General features: G+C 41.4%; 2 protein-coding genes across 2 annotated transcripts; both read left to right on the plus strand.

Annotated features, from left to right (window-relative positions):
- Nucleotides 1-1,197: 1,197 nt before the first annotated feature.
- Nucleotides 1,198-7,124, plus strand: LOC122397084 (beta-hexosaminidase subunit beta-like). The gene is made up of 7 exons (XM_043395952.1): nucleotides 1,198-1,573; nucleotides 2,373-2,601; nucleotides 3,493-3,614; nucleotides 4,000-4,372; nucleotides 4,750-5,042; nucleotides 5,371-5,630; nucleotides 6,786-7,124. Exons 1-7 carry the CDS (start codon nucleotides 1,385-1,387, stop codon nucleotides 6,961-6,963), a joined length of 1,644 nt encoding a protein of 547 aa, XP_043251887.1. The 5' UTR covers nucleotides 1,198-1,384; the 3' UTR covers nucleotides 6,964-7,124.
- A 4,361-nt stretch (nucleotides 7,125-11,485) lies between these two features.
- Nucleotides 11,486-15,033, plus strand: LOC122397003 (TPR-containing protein DDB_G0280363-like). Its single transcript, XM_043395803.1, has 3 exons — nucleotides 11,486-11,496; nucleotides 11,754-12,201; nucleotides 12,310-15,033. The coding sequence occupies exons 1-3, from the start codon at nucleotides 11,486-11,488 to the stop codon at nucleotides 15,031-15,033; spliced, it is 3,183 nt and encodes a 1,060-aa protein (XP_043251738.1).
- The last annotated feature ends 807 nt before the right edge of the window (nucleotides 15,034-15,840 follow it).

The raw sequence follows: 15,840 nt of genomic DNA on the forward strand, positions 1-15,840 counted from the left end.
TGCAAAGAAATGGTGACATAACGGAGTGTATAAGATAGCGGTGCACAAAGTCCAGCCGTTTCATCAAGTTCATCTGCCCCCCAAAATAAAATTAAAAACAAATTGAAAAATCTATACAAAAGAAATGTAGTCACCAGAAACAATAGACTAGTGATTAGTCATTGTGATTAAACAATGAAATGGAGGCGAACTTGCAGTCGGAGTAATAAGTGAGAAGCGAAACAAATTAAGATAAAAAAATGTAACGAGTGGAGATAATCCTTGGTGGAAAGGCTGAAGTGGATTAATAAACGTAAGGGTTTGTGGCAATGATATTCATTTATTATAATATAAACATTGCATCCTCATTTGCAAAGTTTCGACTATCTAAATTATACTCCTTTTCGAGTGTGAATAAAAATTAATGTACGTGAACAAAACGAGGCCAAACTTATCGCTCTTTCTCCAAGAATTTACATACTTAAAAGTTGGATCCACGATGGAAAAGTTTAAATTCAAGTTCATAAACTTAAATTTGCGACTTGGTAAACTTGGTTAGACATCTTTAAGATTATATGGGGGATGATGACGCAAACTTGGTTAACTGTTTTCCTGTATAACCAAACATGATTATGTGTCCACGCATAAATTGGGATGCCCGTCAAACGTTGGAGATTAAAAAGTTTACGCATGACGAAACACACAGGAAATACGGGACAAATAATCGCCACACACGCTCTAATTACCACTCGTTACAACTAAACCACACACAACGTTGCATATTTATTTGGAGGAACAAACAATTACGTCGCTGACATTAATTGATAAATATACTGGGTGATAAATACAAAATGTTTCTCAAAGTCATATTTTTCGAGATTCTAAGATCCATGTCACTCACTGTTTAGCTTTAAAAAAACAACACAATTCGACGATCTCGAGATGGGTCACTTCAGAACACTCCTACTCGTCACGAAACTTGTAAAATTATAAGAAAAATCATGCCAACTCACGGTTCGTGTGCTCGACACGTTGGTAAATATTTTGTTGCAGGAACAATGTTTAGGAATGACATTCTACCGCGTTCAGTGTGTAATGGCTCCACTGTGCGTCGTGTCAATGTCCCATGATGCCTGGCCTTTTCTAACCACTTGCAGTCCAGTCTCGTCTCGGTCCACGCGAATAAAAAATATACTTAAGGATACGGCTAGACCGTGGACTGGTTGTTTCCACTTGACCGTGAGCAGGTCCGCTCGGGCCAAGTGATGAAAGTTAAGTGGCGCTGACTAAGGTCGTTACCACTCTCCTTGCCATACGCATCGTCCGTCGCGTTCAGTAGACGATGACCACTCGGTGGCGTCGCATCGTTTTTCCCACGAATACCTGAAACGCTTCCGAAAAGGACATGTGGCCGACGCTGCGACTGGGATTATTCCCGTTGCTGCTGGCCACAATCGTCTACCAAACCGACGCCTTGAACTCGGACCACGGTGCCTGGACCCAGGCCACGGAAGGCGAACCTTGGCCTATGCCCAATCTGAGACGCGTTGGCAACTCTTTCTACTTGCTGCGAGCCTCAGTTTTCCAGTTCAACGTGAGTAAAGGAAGAGAAACAACATTAAACTCGAAAATAAAATTAAAAATTGGTTTTCATCTATTGTCTATCGTTCGAATATCTTGTGTAAGTGGTACGATGTGAACAAGTTTGGACAAACTTGATTCTTGACTGACGAATACAAATTTTAAATTTGAAAATCGGTTCGAAAACCCCATTAATGAATTCTGAGTTACGAAAGTTAATTTGTGAATGAATCTAAAATTTGTCTCGAGGTGATGAGCTGGTAGCAATTGCACCGTGTTTGGAAGTCTGATTATGAAAAGTTACGAGTATGAGAGTCGGCGTTTAGGTCTGTGATTATTTTTCTTTTTTTATCGAGTTTGTGATTCGTATTGTTATCGCGTGTACATTCACTTTTCCTTGCGTTTAGTTTTGCGATAACACGAACTAAGGAAACCACACACAGAATGGGAGGAACATGTTACGCGTATGAAGTGGCTCATTCTAATTCATGAATGCGCAGATTTCGGGAACTACATTGAATTGATAAAAACTAATTCAGGGAAGTCAAAGAACTTTTCTAGCTATCTACTAGAAATTTTGAAATACAAAATTTTTGTTAAATTAATAGAATTATAAGTTTGGACGAGATAGTTTTATATTATGAATCACTTGGTAACTGATACCATTAAAAATAAATTTAATTTAACCAATTGCTTGTTCGATCTGTGAAATTTAAATTGATCTTGACGTCCATTGGTCGAATTCCGACAGTACGCAAATGCATCTCCACCTGTTGCACATTTAATATTGTATTATGTAATCCATTATGCAGGTCGTTGGCGAGACTTGCGATATAGTGGTCGACGCGATCGAGAGGTACAAAGCAATCATTTTGACGGAGGCGCGAAAAGCAGCAATCTTTTCGCATGGGCACGATAGATCCACACCAGGAAGGGACAATGGCACCGCCAAAGGTACCCTCGCTGCTCTGGACATTTATTTAGGAGAACCTTGCGAAAAAGATGGCAACCACTGGCCCCATTTGCACATGAAGGAATCATGTAAGTTCTCGTGCAATAAACAGAGGTGCAACTGAATTATTACTATCACAATACTCGAGATTTTGATACCTTTTATACCTTTCGCAGAAATAACGAATTGACAGTTGTTTATCTTTTCTTTCGTTCTGATCGTTGGAAAAAGTTACATTCGTTCGCGTAAAGTAGTACGACACGATTACGTCGAGGTATCATTTACGAACGTCAGATGAGATACTTCATAAATTGAATGTACGCATAAATTGATGATATGGTATAAAATATGAATAACACAATTCAAAGATATGGAAGTAATCGCGCCGATTAAAACAGTCAGGGTCGATTGAGACAGAGGCCAGAAATGAAGCTTGGATCTCGTTTCATCTTTTCTTATTACGCTTAACTTCGAGGTCGAACCGAGTGATTAATAAGAGCAATAGAGGCTGACGATTATACGCATGCACATTCTTCCAAGATAACCAATTGTCGAATCAGTTTAAAGCTTTTGCACACATTACGACGTTTCATCGATCATTTTCAATCATTTTTAATCTTATCGCACCTTACTGCACAAAACTCGGGAATCGCGTAATCATTTTCAATATCTCCGTCGTATGATATTTTCTACCTATTAAAATATTCGTTTTATTATTATATTTTCTCTGTAGCAATTCTGGTTAGTGTTCTGGTTAGCCTGGAGAATGTTAAATTTAAATGGTTTCCATAGTTTAAGATAGATTTCGAAAATTCCGTAGCTGCTTCCAGAGGTTCTTTACCCAAGTTCTGTATTATCTAACGTCCAGTCAAATTGAATTTATTCGCGAACTAATAAGAGTTTAAATATTCTTCGAAACTATAACTTTCAACGTATAGAAGACCACAAATAATAAACCTCAAACAAGTTGGTTTACACAGATACTCTCAGCATCAACGAGACGTCTACCGTGGCTAATCTTGTGGCTGAATCGGTATGGGGAATTCTCCGAGGTCTCGAAACCTTTTCTCAACTATTGTTCCCTGCTGGTGACAGGCCCAATGTAAGTACATACAAAATATTTTATCGCGTTGATTCAAGACGATTTAAAACTTTATCCTCTTAAAATTATGTTAATCGGACCTCAGACTATCCAATAAATTCACTTTTAACATGAAAATTTTGTAATTTAACACGTTTACTGTCAAATGAAAACCGTACAATTCTCTGCAAGACAAAAATTTTGATTTTAGGCCATTGTAAACCACGAAACTTAAAATTTGTTTCGGTACTTATTTTTGTAACCTCGTTAAAATACACAAATCCTATCCAAATTCAGTTTTCTCGACATCTCAACTTGAGAATTCATTTTTCTAGTTCCATAGTAGAAAATCCTGTCACTTTCAACAAATATCTTTTGCTATACATGACCTTGTCATCATCCACAGCTGAAGATAAAATGTCAGACTATCGTAGACCGACCGAAACTACCCCATCGTGGTCTTCTCTTGGACACTTCGCGTCATTACTTGCCCATCCCCGACATATTGCTTACTCTGAACGCAATGTCATACAACAAAATGAACGTTCTACACTGGCACATCGTCGACGACAACAGCTTTCCGTATCAGAGCTCCAGCTATCCGACATTATCCGCCAAGGGAGCGTATCATCCCTCGATGATATATACCCCAAACGATATCCAGACGATCGTTGACTATGCCAGGTTGAGGGGCATTCGAGTAATGCCGGAATTCGATACCCCTGGACATACCAGGTCATGGGGTTTGGCTTATCCCGAGCTATTGACTCCTTGTTACGGTAATCATATCCCAATCTAACTTGTAACACTACAGTTCCATAAATATTTGTTAATTATTTAAACGTCTGTTGCCTATAAATCAAACTTTCTTAAGTAAAAAGAAAACATTTAAAAATTGATAACATTGCTGTAAAATTTTCACGGTATTAGCATAAAACGATGGCTTCCAAAGATTTATATGAGTGCCTCGTTAAAAGCTAAGGACATCGTACTGTAATGAAAAGACACGTTAAAAATGTTCCACTTTGAAAAGTACTAGTTTAAAACGTATGAAGTTATGAGACTATAAAAAGGAATAAAATTCTGTCTTATTGCGCGTTAAAGTATCGCCAATTTGAAGATAATATCCTACATTTGATATCTCATCCCGTATCAGATACGAAGGGCAATCTAAACGGCAAATTGGGCCCTATGAATCCGACGAACGCCAATCTCTACGACTTCCTGCGAAATCTATTCTCCGAGATCGTGCAGGTATTTCCAGATCAATATGTCCATCTGGGCGGCGACGAGGTGCCCTTTGATTGTTGGAAGAGCAATCCTGAAGTCAACGCGTACATGAATGCGCACAATATATCCAGGAATTACGCGCGCCTTGAGGGAGAATACATATCCAAGCTTCTTCAGATCACCGATTCGCTGCAAGCAAATTCCATTGTGTGGCAAGAGGTAAATGTCTCCTGTGTATTGTAACTATCCTTGAAGCGAATTGCTTGAGAAAACTGTCTACTAACATAGAAACTAAGCGTTGGGTTTCTTAAACCAGGCTTATTAAAAGTGCACAACTAGAATGGAGTCTCCAAAAGTCTCAAGCAGACCATTTTATTTTTTTACTTTTTTAAATAATTGCCTTGACAAAAATTTGGTGAAATAAATTTCGTGACTCTTTGCAGCCATCGCAAAACACCGTCGAGTTTTACGACATCAAATTCGAGACAGAAGTCCGTCGAACGTATAAGAATTTCAGTTATGCTAACATTGGACTTCAATCCGGCAGGTGTTCGACAACGGCGTCACTCTGCCAAACACCACAGTGGTCCACGTGTGGACGGGACTCTGGTCAAAGGAACTCGAAAACGCGACCAAAGCGGGACATCCGGTGTTGCTGTCAGCATGCTGGTATCTGGATCACATTGCTGGTGGTGGCGATTGGAAGAAGTTTTATAAATGCGATCCGCTCTCATTTAATGGCGCATCGAATGTAAAACATTTGATGCTCGGCGGAGAGGCCTGTATGTGGGGAGAATACGTCGACAGGTACACGTCGCTTATTTTGCAAAGAATGATTTTAATTTACGAAAAAATACTGACTAGAAGCTACGCGAACACCCTGTATGAAAATTTAAATTCATTTTCAGTCGTATAATCAATAGGAATTGCTGAAACTACTTTGGGTATGCAGAGTCAAAGTAAATGTAAAAATAAATATGGAAGGCAGCAAAAATTATAGTAGCTAGTCATAGGATAGAGGATGAAACACCCTTTAAAATGAGCGTTTGATCAAGTCGATAGCTTTATTAGTTCCGGAGATATAGAGATTTTAATTTCAAGTCGATGCGGTGGCTAGTTTCGAAGATATAAGGGTCCGAAGCGTTTGTTTACTACGGCCTTGTCAAGGCCGTTGACCGCACGTGACCGTAGTAAATAGTAAACGTGACGTCACTCGGTCACTCGGTCAGTGGGTCAACGTGCGACAAAGAGATCCGACGCGTCAAACGGAGACAGAGATAGTCAAATTAGAAAAATTACCTTTTACATAAATTACGATATCTCCAAAACGGAAAGTCGAATCGACAAAAACCAAAAGCCATTTTAAAGGGGAGGCTTTGCCACCTCTGACAGTGGATCAATTATTAATAAGATACTAGTAGTTTCGGAATTGCAAGCATCTAAAGTTTTAGTATTTTTAATACGCGTTAATGGGCTTTCGTAAGACGGAGTGCGAAATTTTAAAAATTACCCCTTTACATAAATTACGATATCTCGAAAACGGAAAGTCGAATCGACAAAAACCAAAAGCCATTTTAAAGGGGAGGCTTTGCCACCTCTGACAGTGGATCAATTATTAATAAGATACTAGTAGTTTCGGAATTGCAAGCATCTAAAGTTTTAGTATTTTTAATACGCGTTAATGGGCTTTCGTAAGACGGAGTGCGAAATTTTAAAAATTACCCCTTTACATAAATTACGATATCTCGAAAACGGAAAGTCGCGTCGACAAAAACCAAAAACCATTTTAAAGGGGAGGCTTCACCGCTTCTAACGATGTCTCAATTATTGATAAAACACTAGTAGTTGTCGGAACTGAATGCGTCTAAAATTCTAAGACAGTAGATTGAAAGAAATCCTTGACATTGAGTACAAATGTGATAGATTTTTAGAGTCGTTATGCGATTTTCCTTTCTTTTTCAGGAACAACGTGCATCCTAGAATATGGCCGCGAGCCAGCGCAGTCGCGGAACGTCTTTGGAGCAACAACAGACAGGACGAGAACAAAGCTGCCCAGCGACTAGAAGAACACGCTTGCCGCATGAACAGACGCGGGATTCCTGCTCAACCACCAAATGGACCTGGATTTTGCGTGACATGACAGAGGATCGATGAAAACGTCCACTTTCCAAACTCTAGAAATTCGCTTCCCGCGCATTTATTCTAAATGCAACGTATAACTCGTCGGAAAGAAATCGTATAGATTTGCACAATTCCGACTCTGTCGAATGTATCAGATCAAGTTTTTCCTATCGTTTTACAATTCCTTGTTGATTTATAGGATTTGTAAATAAATAAAGTGATTCTTCTAAACGTCGTCTAAACCAGTGTTATTTTGTTGAACCCATCTATGTATCAATTTTGGAGAAACGTTCAATGTGCATTTACCTACATTCTGAAATAAGATAGAGGACCTCCCCTGCAATTTCCTACTTATTTAAATAATCAAATAGTTGCACAAAATTCTATACTCGTATAATAGAACGTCAATACCTGTTATTAATTATTAATTACATATACCGAACACGTACATATAAATATTACATACGAAGGAATTTTAAATGCGAGCATCTTCTGCTTATTTTCGATTTTCTCGATGAACGAAACGATGCAGGAAGCAGGAAATCGCTGCCTCCTCGTTTAACTATTAAATCGATCGTCTGAATAATAGAAGATCGAATCGCCTGGGCAACGAACGAGCAAAACAAGTAAAACAATTTGCATCGTATCGCCATTTCTCGATCATTACCAGTAAAATTTCAAGTGACCACGAACGATCCTGAAGCACACTAATGCCGTCGTCTCTCGTTGGATAGGGGCTCATCCATCATCGACGGTTTGATGACAGTCCACGGGTTTATGGATCTCCGGTGGAAATGTCGACATAATTCCACTAACCACGACAGTGTTCCGCTGGCACCGTGATGACCAAGTAAATTCGCATCTTATCTCTCGTCAAACCCGTAGAATTCGATCACCGATCGCATTGATTTAAGGGAATCCGACGCTGAATAAAACTTAAACGATTAAACTTTTACGTAGAATGAAATTCATCGAAGTTCGATATAAAACAGTATAATTCCGACTACCCAGATAATTGACGATTAAAATTCCCATCTGAAACTGTTAATCACAAGTTCGTTTAAATATTCTTCCTTCGAGGGGCCAAAGTTTTGCGATAGATATCTATTTCAAGTTATACCGCGACACAGATAAAAGTCGTGTTAAAGTTCAAGTAATTCCTAAACAGACTTTATATATTTTCCTACTGATATCGAATATTTATGCGACCTACTGTAAATATTTTGTTTAGTTGTTCAAATATTTTTATTTCTCTCGTACAGGGGGTGCTGCGGAAGCGTTCCCAGTTGTACAAAACCTCCTTGTTGTTCTCCATCGCCTTGTTGTTTACCATCAGCATGTTGTTCACCACCACCATGTTGTTCACCACCACCACCCTGCTGTTCGCCCTGTGTTGTGTGCAGACCATCTTGCCCACCACGGTGTCCCCCTAAACCAACTAGAACAGCAGTGAGTGTCGATGAAAGAATAAGCGAAAAAGAAACACCAAATTCTTTGTAACTTTATGAATATTCATTTTTCGATCCCTGTCTATTAAAAATTCTCAGCTCCGTTTGGCAATTACTGTCTATTCTATAAATCACGAACCCTTTTATTTTCTAATCCTGTATAAAACATACTCTGAAACTCTGACACGAGAAGCAGTAATTTTCGGAATCGAGAAAGCATCTCTGTTTAACGATGCTTTCGAGGCACCGTTAAAAATGATCGTCAGACATGAAAGGAAAACTGAAACTCGACTACAGTCGATGTAATTGCTATGTAAATCTATTAAGCTTACGCGTTCTTGTCATAGTGACTAACTTAATAACGTTTCAAAATTAGGTTTACCTACGGCCTTGTCCGCCCTGTCCACCGTGTTGCCCGCTTCCTTGTCCACCGAAGGTGGTCGTGACCTGTCATCCACCCCCGCCGCCCTGCCCCCCTCCTCGACCGGTTGTTACGTACGTTTGTACCAAGAAACTGGTTCCCTGTATGCCCTGCCCACCACCCACGCCTCCACCTTGCTCGCCTTGTCGACCATCCTGCAGTTAGTTCTTCATAATAGCATTAATCTTCGACGCTGAGAACGTATTCTGGTCCATAAGGTCTAAAAATACGACTTCACATTTTCTCGTGAAATAATGTGCCCATAATCTGTCAAGGAGAAAACCATAAGTTATAACATTGACGGGCTTAATATAGGTTTAATACCGCACTATATTTTTAGCAATCTTAATCAATACATGCTTTTCATTATGTGGAAATAAAATATATTTAATAGGAATGTCGATAATAATTACTTGGAATTCTTTCCTAAAACCTCATAATTCATCTCGAAGACGACCATCTGGGCCAGAATATACAGGGTGTTCGACCAACCCTGGGAAAAATTTTAATGAGAGATTCTAAAGGCCAAAATAAAACTGTATAATACCTATAATGAAAATAATTACTAAAAATAAATTCTAATATCCTGTTTGTTTTCGTTGCGTAGTGCCCTATCACTCTTGCTAGTGGCACATTGAATCTAATCCTCGAAATGCAGTAGTCCATGTGCAATGTCAAGAGATTATATTGCTCGATCCAACGAGGACGACGGCCGGATATGAGGAAAAACCATTATGACGACAGATATGAATTTCGACCAACGCATCTGTGTCCAATGTAATTTAAACAGTGGTTCTTAATCTTTACAAGCTCACACGAGTGATAGTAAATTAATAACACGCAAATAATTGAACATCAAATTTAATATCGAATTAAGTTACTGAAATTACTTTTCCGATTTCAGAAGACCCATTGGACGAAACACCAACGAACGTGATTAACGCTTAAATATCTTCAAGATTTTTTTAAAAGAGTCTTTGGGATTTGTGAAACTCCAAGGAACAGAAAGAAATCTTAAGATACGCGATTTGAACCACGTCTCGACTAAATTCCCGATTTCTACCAGTTTCCTGAATTAGAAGTTTCACTAAACTCGAGATGTGACTACCCCGATCAGCCTTAATCCTGGATTCGACTATACTCGAACGTGTCTTAACACCAAATTTTTACGCTCCAATTAAGCGAAACGATTTGTGTCTAGCCCGAACTTGGTATTGTTTAATTTAAACATTATTCCCGGACGGTCTTCCCCAAAGTGACGAATTACAAATCTCGATTAATGTCGACTACCCGAAACGTACGAAAATGATTTTTAACGATGCGTTTATCCGATAATGGTGGAATCATTGATTCGCGATAAGTACGATACGCGTCCGTCAATTAACAGCAAGCCGTAACCATTATTGTTAAATTGATACTCTCGTTCCTCGTTAAAAATTTTAATCGACGAGGGAATTCATTTGTCAATGTCGATTTACAATTTCCGATAATGCGGATTTCGTCCAAGTTCGGCTCTGGCGAACACCGTTGTTTGATTTTGCGTTGCTTCGATACGTATTTTTCCCCCCTAAAAATATGTGATTTCGCGAAACAAGGCCCGACAGCGGCAGCCAAGCGAAACTCATTTTTTGAAAACGCTTCGACGCACTTTTCGAAACCTATTAACGAATCCTCGAACGCGATCACGACGCGCGTCAGCGTTTTGGCGGGTTGCTCGCAATAGAAAGCAGGTACCATTCATTTTTTTTACTGTGATTTTTTTTTTTTATGAATCAAGTCACGTTGTCAAGATTTTGGTACCGTTGCGGCGGCGAAACGACTGATCCGGTCGTGTCACATTCGAGAAAGGAAATTCTTCAAAGTTTATTTCGTCGAAATCGAAAATTCATCGACACTGACAAATGAGATTACGCTAATTCGGAATAGAATGTAGCTACGCTTCTGTTGTAACCGACGATGATGCATTGGTGTGTGCTTCTTGTAAACGATATTCAATAAAAAGAGCAAAATATTGAAATCAATTTTAAGTCTTGAGAATTTCTTTCAATTGTATCCTCAATGTTTCTACGTAATAACTAATATCGTTGCATTCGTATCTTATTTACCGAATGTATTTAAAAAATTGTAGAACAACTATTTACGTATTTGAAAGCTGTACTCTAAAGAATTATCGCGTGACGTTGCTTCCTCATTTATTCTTAAGCGTCGTTGCGTATACTCGTTTATTTCTCTTGTTTTTCGCAAAGTGAAACGTTTAAATAAACGAAATTATGATCTCGAAGGGAAATTCGAGTTCCAAATGTCTTAAAGTAGCTTGCTCCCGGTTCCATGCTTCAATTTACGCGACTAATTGCATCGCATAATCCGTCAGATTCGAATCGCGGAACGTAATTTTGCTACCAGTTTAACACAAGAACGAAGTTAGCAGAACATTCTCGCGCGAACTGCGAATGAAATCCGAATCGAGAACGTACCTCAAGACGTGCCCATGGCAACCCAGCCCACCGTCTCGTCAATTTTTCGCTCTGGTCTTTAAAACCCCGGTGAAACCTGACTGATCGGAGTTTCCTATCCGACGGTAATGCAAAATCCGCGATAAAAAATTACCTGAACCACCTTGGACGATGTTTCTCTGACCACAATCGAGATTCGAAGCAAAATTTCAAAGAACCATGAGCAAGAGGTAAGACAGAATAGCCTCGATTTTAAATTGTGCAACGAAAAACGTTTAATCGGCATATATGCACTTTTCCCTTCGATATTTCCTACGAAACAGATTAATTTTTATTTTCGAGTCGTCAAACTACTCAGTCGTATCGTTCTTACCGAATGTTGATCCGTGAAATTTTCTACGTGATCAACGTTTTATTTTTAGACTATTCACAGATGAGTAAGTTGTTAAATTACTAGTCTCGAAATCTAGAAAACTTGTCTATCCAGGAAAGCTTCGGTGGACAGAAATGTCAATCAAAAGGCGCCAGCGAGGCGTCCAAGCGCGTCCAGCCTGCGCGCGAGGATGCAGCAGATGCAACCGAAAGCCGAGAAATCGCCCTCCACGCAAAATCTTCCGTGCGTGGGGCAAACGGCCGCGGTGACCAATACCACCGACACGTGTCTCCCAAAGACCAGGTTCACCTCTCAGGACAGGTGCAGGGACCTGCGATCCTGTTCCTCGCCGAGACTGAAATACTTCCCGGCCGAGAAAATCAAAAAGTTGGAAACCCCCTCGCCATTCTTTCCCGATCCGATCGGCGCTGTTATCGTGCAGCAAAATCCTCGAGAAGCTGGCAACCTGTACGTGACAAGAGCCTCTGATCAGAGTCAGAACAATGGGCAAGGTGACGCGGCGGCCATCGCGCAACCGTTGCAGCAACATCGTCAGCATCAAGTATACTTAACGATATTATTCGAAAATTTCTCAAATTTAATTTACAACCTGATAAGTTATTAAGCATTATTACGGTTTAAAATAAATTACAAATGAATCACTTCACAGAGCATGCATACCGTGAGCCAGCAACAAGTTGTTCCTCAACGGGCGATCCATCAGATCGGAGAGACGAGCCCAAACTCCGCGTGCACGCTCCCCCAACAAGTCATTAACGGTCAGGTGCATCGTCCGTTCGTGCCGCACGGATCCTACGAATATCCTCCGCAAAACAATACCTACGATCCTCATTTGCCCTTTCGCGGACCCACTCAAACTGCAACAGCATCCCAACCGTTCGTGCAACAGTCTGCGAGTAACGTGGGACCTGTGTCGGATCAGGAGAGAACCAAACCCGAGGAGAACAGTACCGAGTGTCCTGACTACGACAAACAACCGGTTGGCGGTCGAAACGCAACGTTGTACAGGCAACTGGTGACGAACAATCGTCCAGGACACCAGCAGTCGCAGGCATCCGTGGTCTCTAACGCGGCAAACCCGTCGAACAGCAATCACCAACCTCAACCGAGTGTCCAGAACCATACCTACGTGTCTCCGTTCGCGAATGCCCCGAATCCTCAGCAGGTCTATCAACAGATGCAACAGACCATGGCCCAACAGCAACAAATGCAGCAACGAGCGATGCAGTATCAGATGCGAATGATGAACAACCAACAAGCTATACAAGCAATCCCAGGAACACCTAACTATTACAAAAATCATCAGTATAGCGCGCAGAGGATGACGTCGCCTCAAGACGCGACGACGAACCAGTTGAAAACGTCGAGAACGATGGGTCAGGTTCAACAGAACTATCCAGTGCATCAGAGGGACTTGGACTACGCGATGAATCCTCAGAACGGATGGGCAAGGAACAATCAAGTGGCCGAGTATTCGAGCGTGAAGGCTCAGTTGAAGCCTTTCAGTGTGGACGTGATCGACGGCAATCAACCGTACTTCGGGGCACAGAATCAACAGCAGCAATTAGCGCCACGGTACCAATCTGCTCCTCAACATCAGCAATTGTACAGAAATCCTGCACAAGGGAACGCGACCATTCAGAGTCAGCAGAACTCGATGGCCTACAGTCAGCCTGGATTTAATCAACAAGCTCTGCAACCTAATCCTCAACCAGTTGCGGAGAATCCAGTTGCTCAAAATGTCAAGCCGAAACTGCCGTTCACCGCTGGCATGATACGCGACCAGGAGAAACTGGTGGCCACGATGAAACAGCAAAGAATACCCGTGGACGTGATGAGAAGACAGTTCGAGACGTTGTTGAGCGAGCAACGGAAACAGCTGGAGTACATACAGGAGATTCGACGACAGGACGAGGCAGGGGAGGTCAAGAGACCAGTGGCCACCGCTCGCAGAAGGACACCGATAGACGAAAAACCAGAGTGGATGATTCATCTGACGCCGCCGCGTCTGTCTTACATGGAGCTGGAGAAGATGCACGAGGAACAAAAGCAGAAGGAACGTCAGCAATTGGAAGAAACGCAACAGCAGCCGAACGAAACGTCCAATATGCAGGTTCCTGTGCAACTCGTGAATCAACAACAGAATCAGTTCTACCAGCATATAAATTCACAGCCTTACAACAATATGTACGATCAACCTAATACGGCTCCAAGGAACACTGGAAAACCGAATCCCAACTCGCCTACGATGAACTATCAGTATTACCCCTATCAGCAAAATGTTCCGAACTATCAATACGTACAGTATCCTCATCAACAACAACAACAATCCCAGTTCCAGCAGTATCAACAGATATACCAAAATAACCCGCAACAAAATCAAACTCAAGTTCATTCAGCAAACGATCCTTCGATGCATCAAGAGAATAAACCAACAACAGAGCCGTCCAGTCTCCTGAAAATGCGTTTGTACAAGGAACAGATTCGCCCGCAGAAACGCAACAACGGATTGCAAGATCCGCAAGTACTGCGAAAGCAGCTGGAGAACATTCATACGTCGGCGGATGTCAAGAAAGAGCTGGACTATTTGAGCAACTTGGTCTCGAGGAAGCCTCCGGTCAGACTGAACGGAATACAAGATCGTACTGAGATAGAGGAGGAGCTACGAGAACGACTCATAATGTCTAGCTACGAACCGTCGCCGAGGAAAGCATCCGCCAATGGTCTGGAGAACACCAGGAACCCGAACAACCCTGCTACGCAGCGTTTCTCGAACGCGAACAAAGTGGAGCATGATTTCATGAGGGAGTATCCCAGACAGAAATTGTCCAATCCGCGGAATTGTTACAGCGTCCAGGCGGAACGGGAAAATGGAACGGTAGCCGTGGACCAACAGACTTCTGCCGTTCAACAGCAACTGCCAGGACACAACGTGGCGAACGTGATTCCGTACAACGAGAAGAATCCAATGGCGTCCCGGGGCAACGTGATGCCGTTCAGGTTCGAGAGTACTCATCCTCTGCACTATCAGCAGATGCAGCAATACTATCAAAACACGAGGAATCTTGCCAGAAACAACGGCGAAGGTGACATAGGATCGGCTCAGAGATCCGACGTTAAAAGCAAGGGAAGCTTCGATCGAGCTGGCGGCGACGCCTATGTAAATTTGAACGGTCAGATGGACGGGCAAATGGCCGAGGGTAAAATGTCATTCCAGGGTATGCATTACAGCCAACCTGACATCCACGAAGCCAGAACCATCGGGGGTGTGAGGTACTTGGCCAGAAAACAGGACTACATACCGAACACGCAATTCGTGTCGCCGGAAACTCTAATCACGAGCAGACATTTGCAAGCCCCGACGATGTACTGATGATGGAAGAAACCGTACGAAGGTCTCCGATCGTCCACTGTTTCGATCAATTTTCTACTTTTACTTTACGTTTTACGTGCATTTTTCGATACGTATTTTGTATACCTGTTTTTTAATTGTGTAATTTGTAGTGAACCGCGTCCTTTGAAGTCGTAGGGCGACGTCCCGACGAATTCGGAGGATGCGGTTCGTGTTTTATGATTTTGTAGTTTCTTTTTCTTTTGTTAATAAAGTGCTGGATTGGTTAATCTTGCAGTGTCGTGTAAAATGCATTCGTATTTAAATTTATATTTGATTGTTTCTTTGAAACTTCAAGTTTTTCTATTTCGGGGAAGCATTTATTATTGTTTGACAGCATTGATCAGCGGCAAAGATTCCCAGAAACATTTCGCCATTCATCGTAGGTAGTTCCCTTTCAACGACAAGCGCATCCTCGTTGCTAGAATTGCTGGTTTTTCTTCTTCTTCCCCATTGTCTGCGCCATTTTCGTTTCGTTCTCATCAGCAAATTGCTGTCTGCCAATAGAATACTATTCACTGACGAAGTGGCCCCCATCCCTGTATATTTGGTTCTTCGGTAACTTGCGATTGTAAACCATAAGAACGCCATCGTTCATCGATGTTAAGTAAAAGGTGTGATCAGGATATAGATGCAGAATATTCGAAAGTAGTTAATTTAGACACTTCAAGTGCATGAATTGTTGTTTCTTTTGTCTGTAACGACTAAGTTCACTTCTGTGTATTACATACCTCCATTTTTCCACAAAAATTCGAAGAAACTATCAAATTTCCAGTAAACGTGTACCCG

Source organism: Colletes gigas, unplaced genomic scaffold, assembly GCF_013123115.1.
Source record: "Colletes gigas isolate AHSC1104 unplaced genomic scaffold, ASM1312311v1 Colletes_gigas_Sc00008, whole genome shotgun sequence".
Classification (NCBI taxonomy): Eukaryota; Metazoa; Arthropoda; class Insecta; order Hymenoptera; family Colletidae; genus Colletes; species Colletes gigas.

Bases quoted from the DNA above. Each gene is read 5' to 3' on its own strand.
- LOC122397084 (XM_043395952.1), top strand. From the start codon at position 1,385: ATGTGGCCGACGCTGCGACTGGGATTATTCCCGTTGCTGCTGGCCACA. The intron at 2,602-3,492 runs GTAAGTTCTCGT...TGGTTTACACAG, and splicing joins TTTGCACATGAAGGAATCAT to ATACTCTCAGCATCAACGAG. The intron at 4,373-4,749 runs GTAATCATATCC...ATCCCGTATCAG, and splicing joins GCTATTGACTCCTTGTTACG to ATACGAAGGGCAATCTAAAC.
- LOC122397003 (XM_043395803.1), top strand. The intron at 12,202-12,309 runs GTATACTTAACG...ATCACTTCACAG, and splicing joins AGCAACATCGTCAGCATCAA to AGCATGCATACCGTGAGCCA.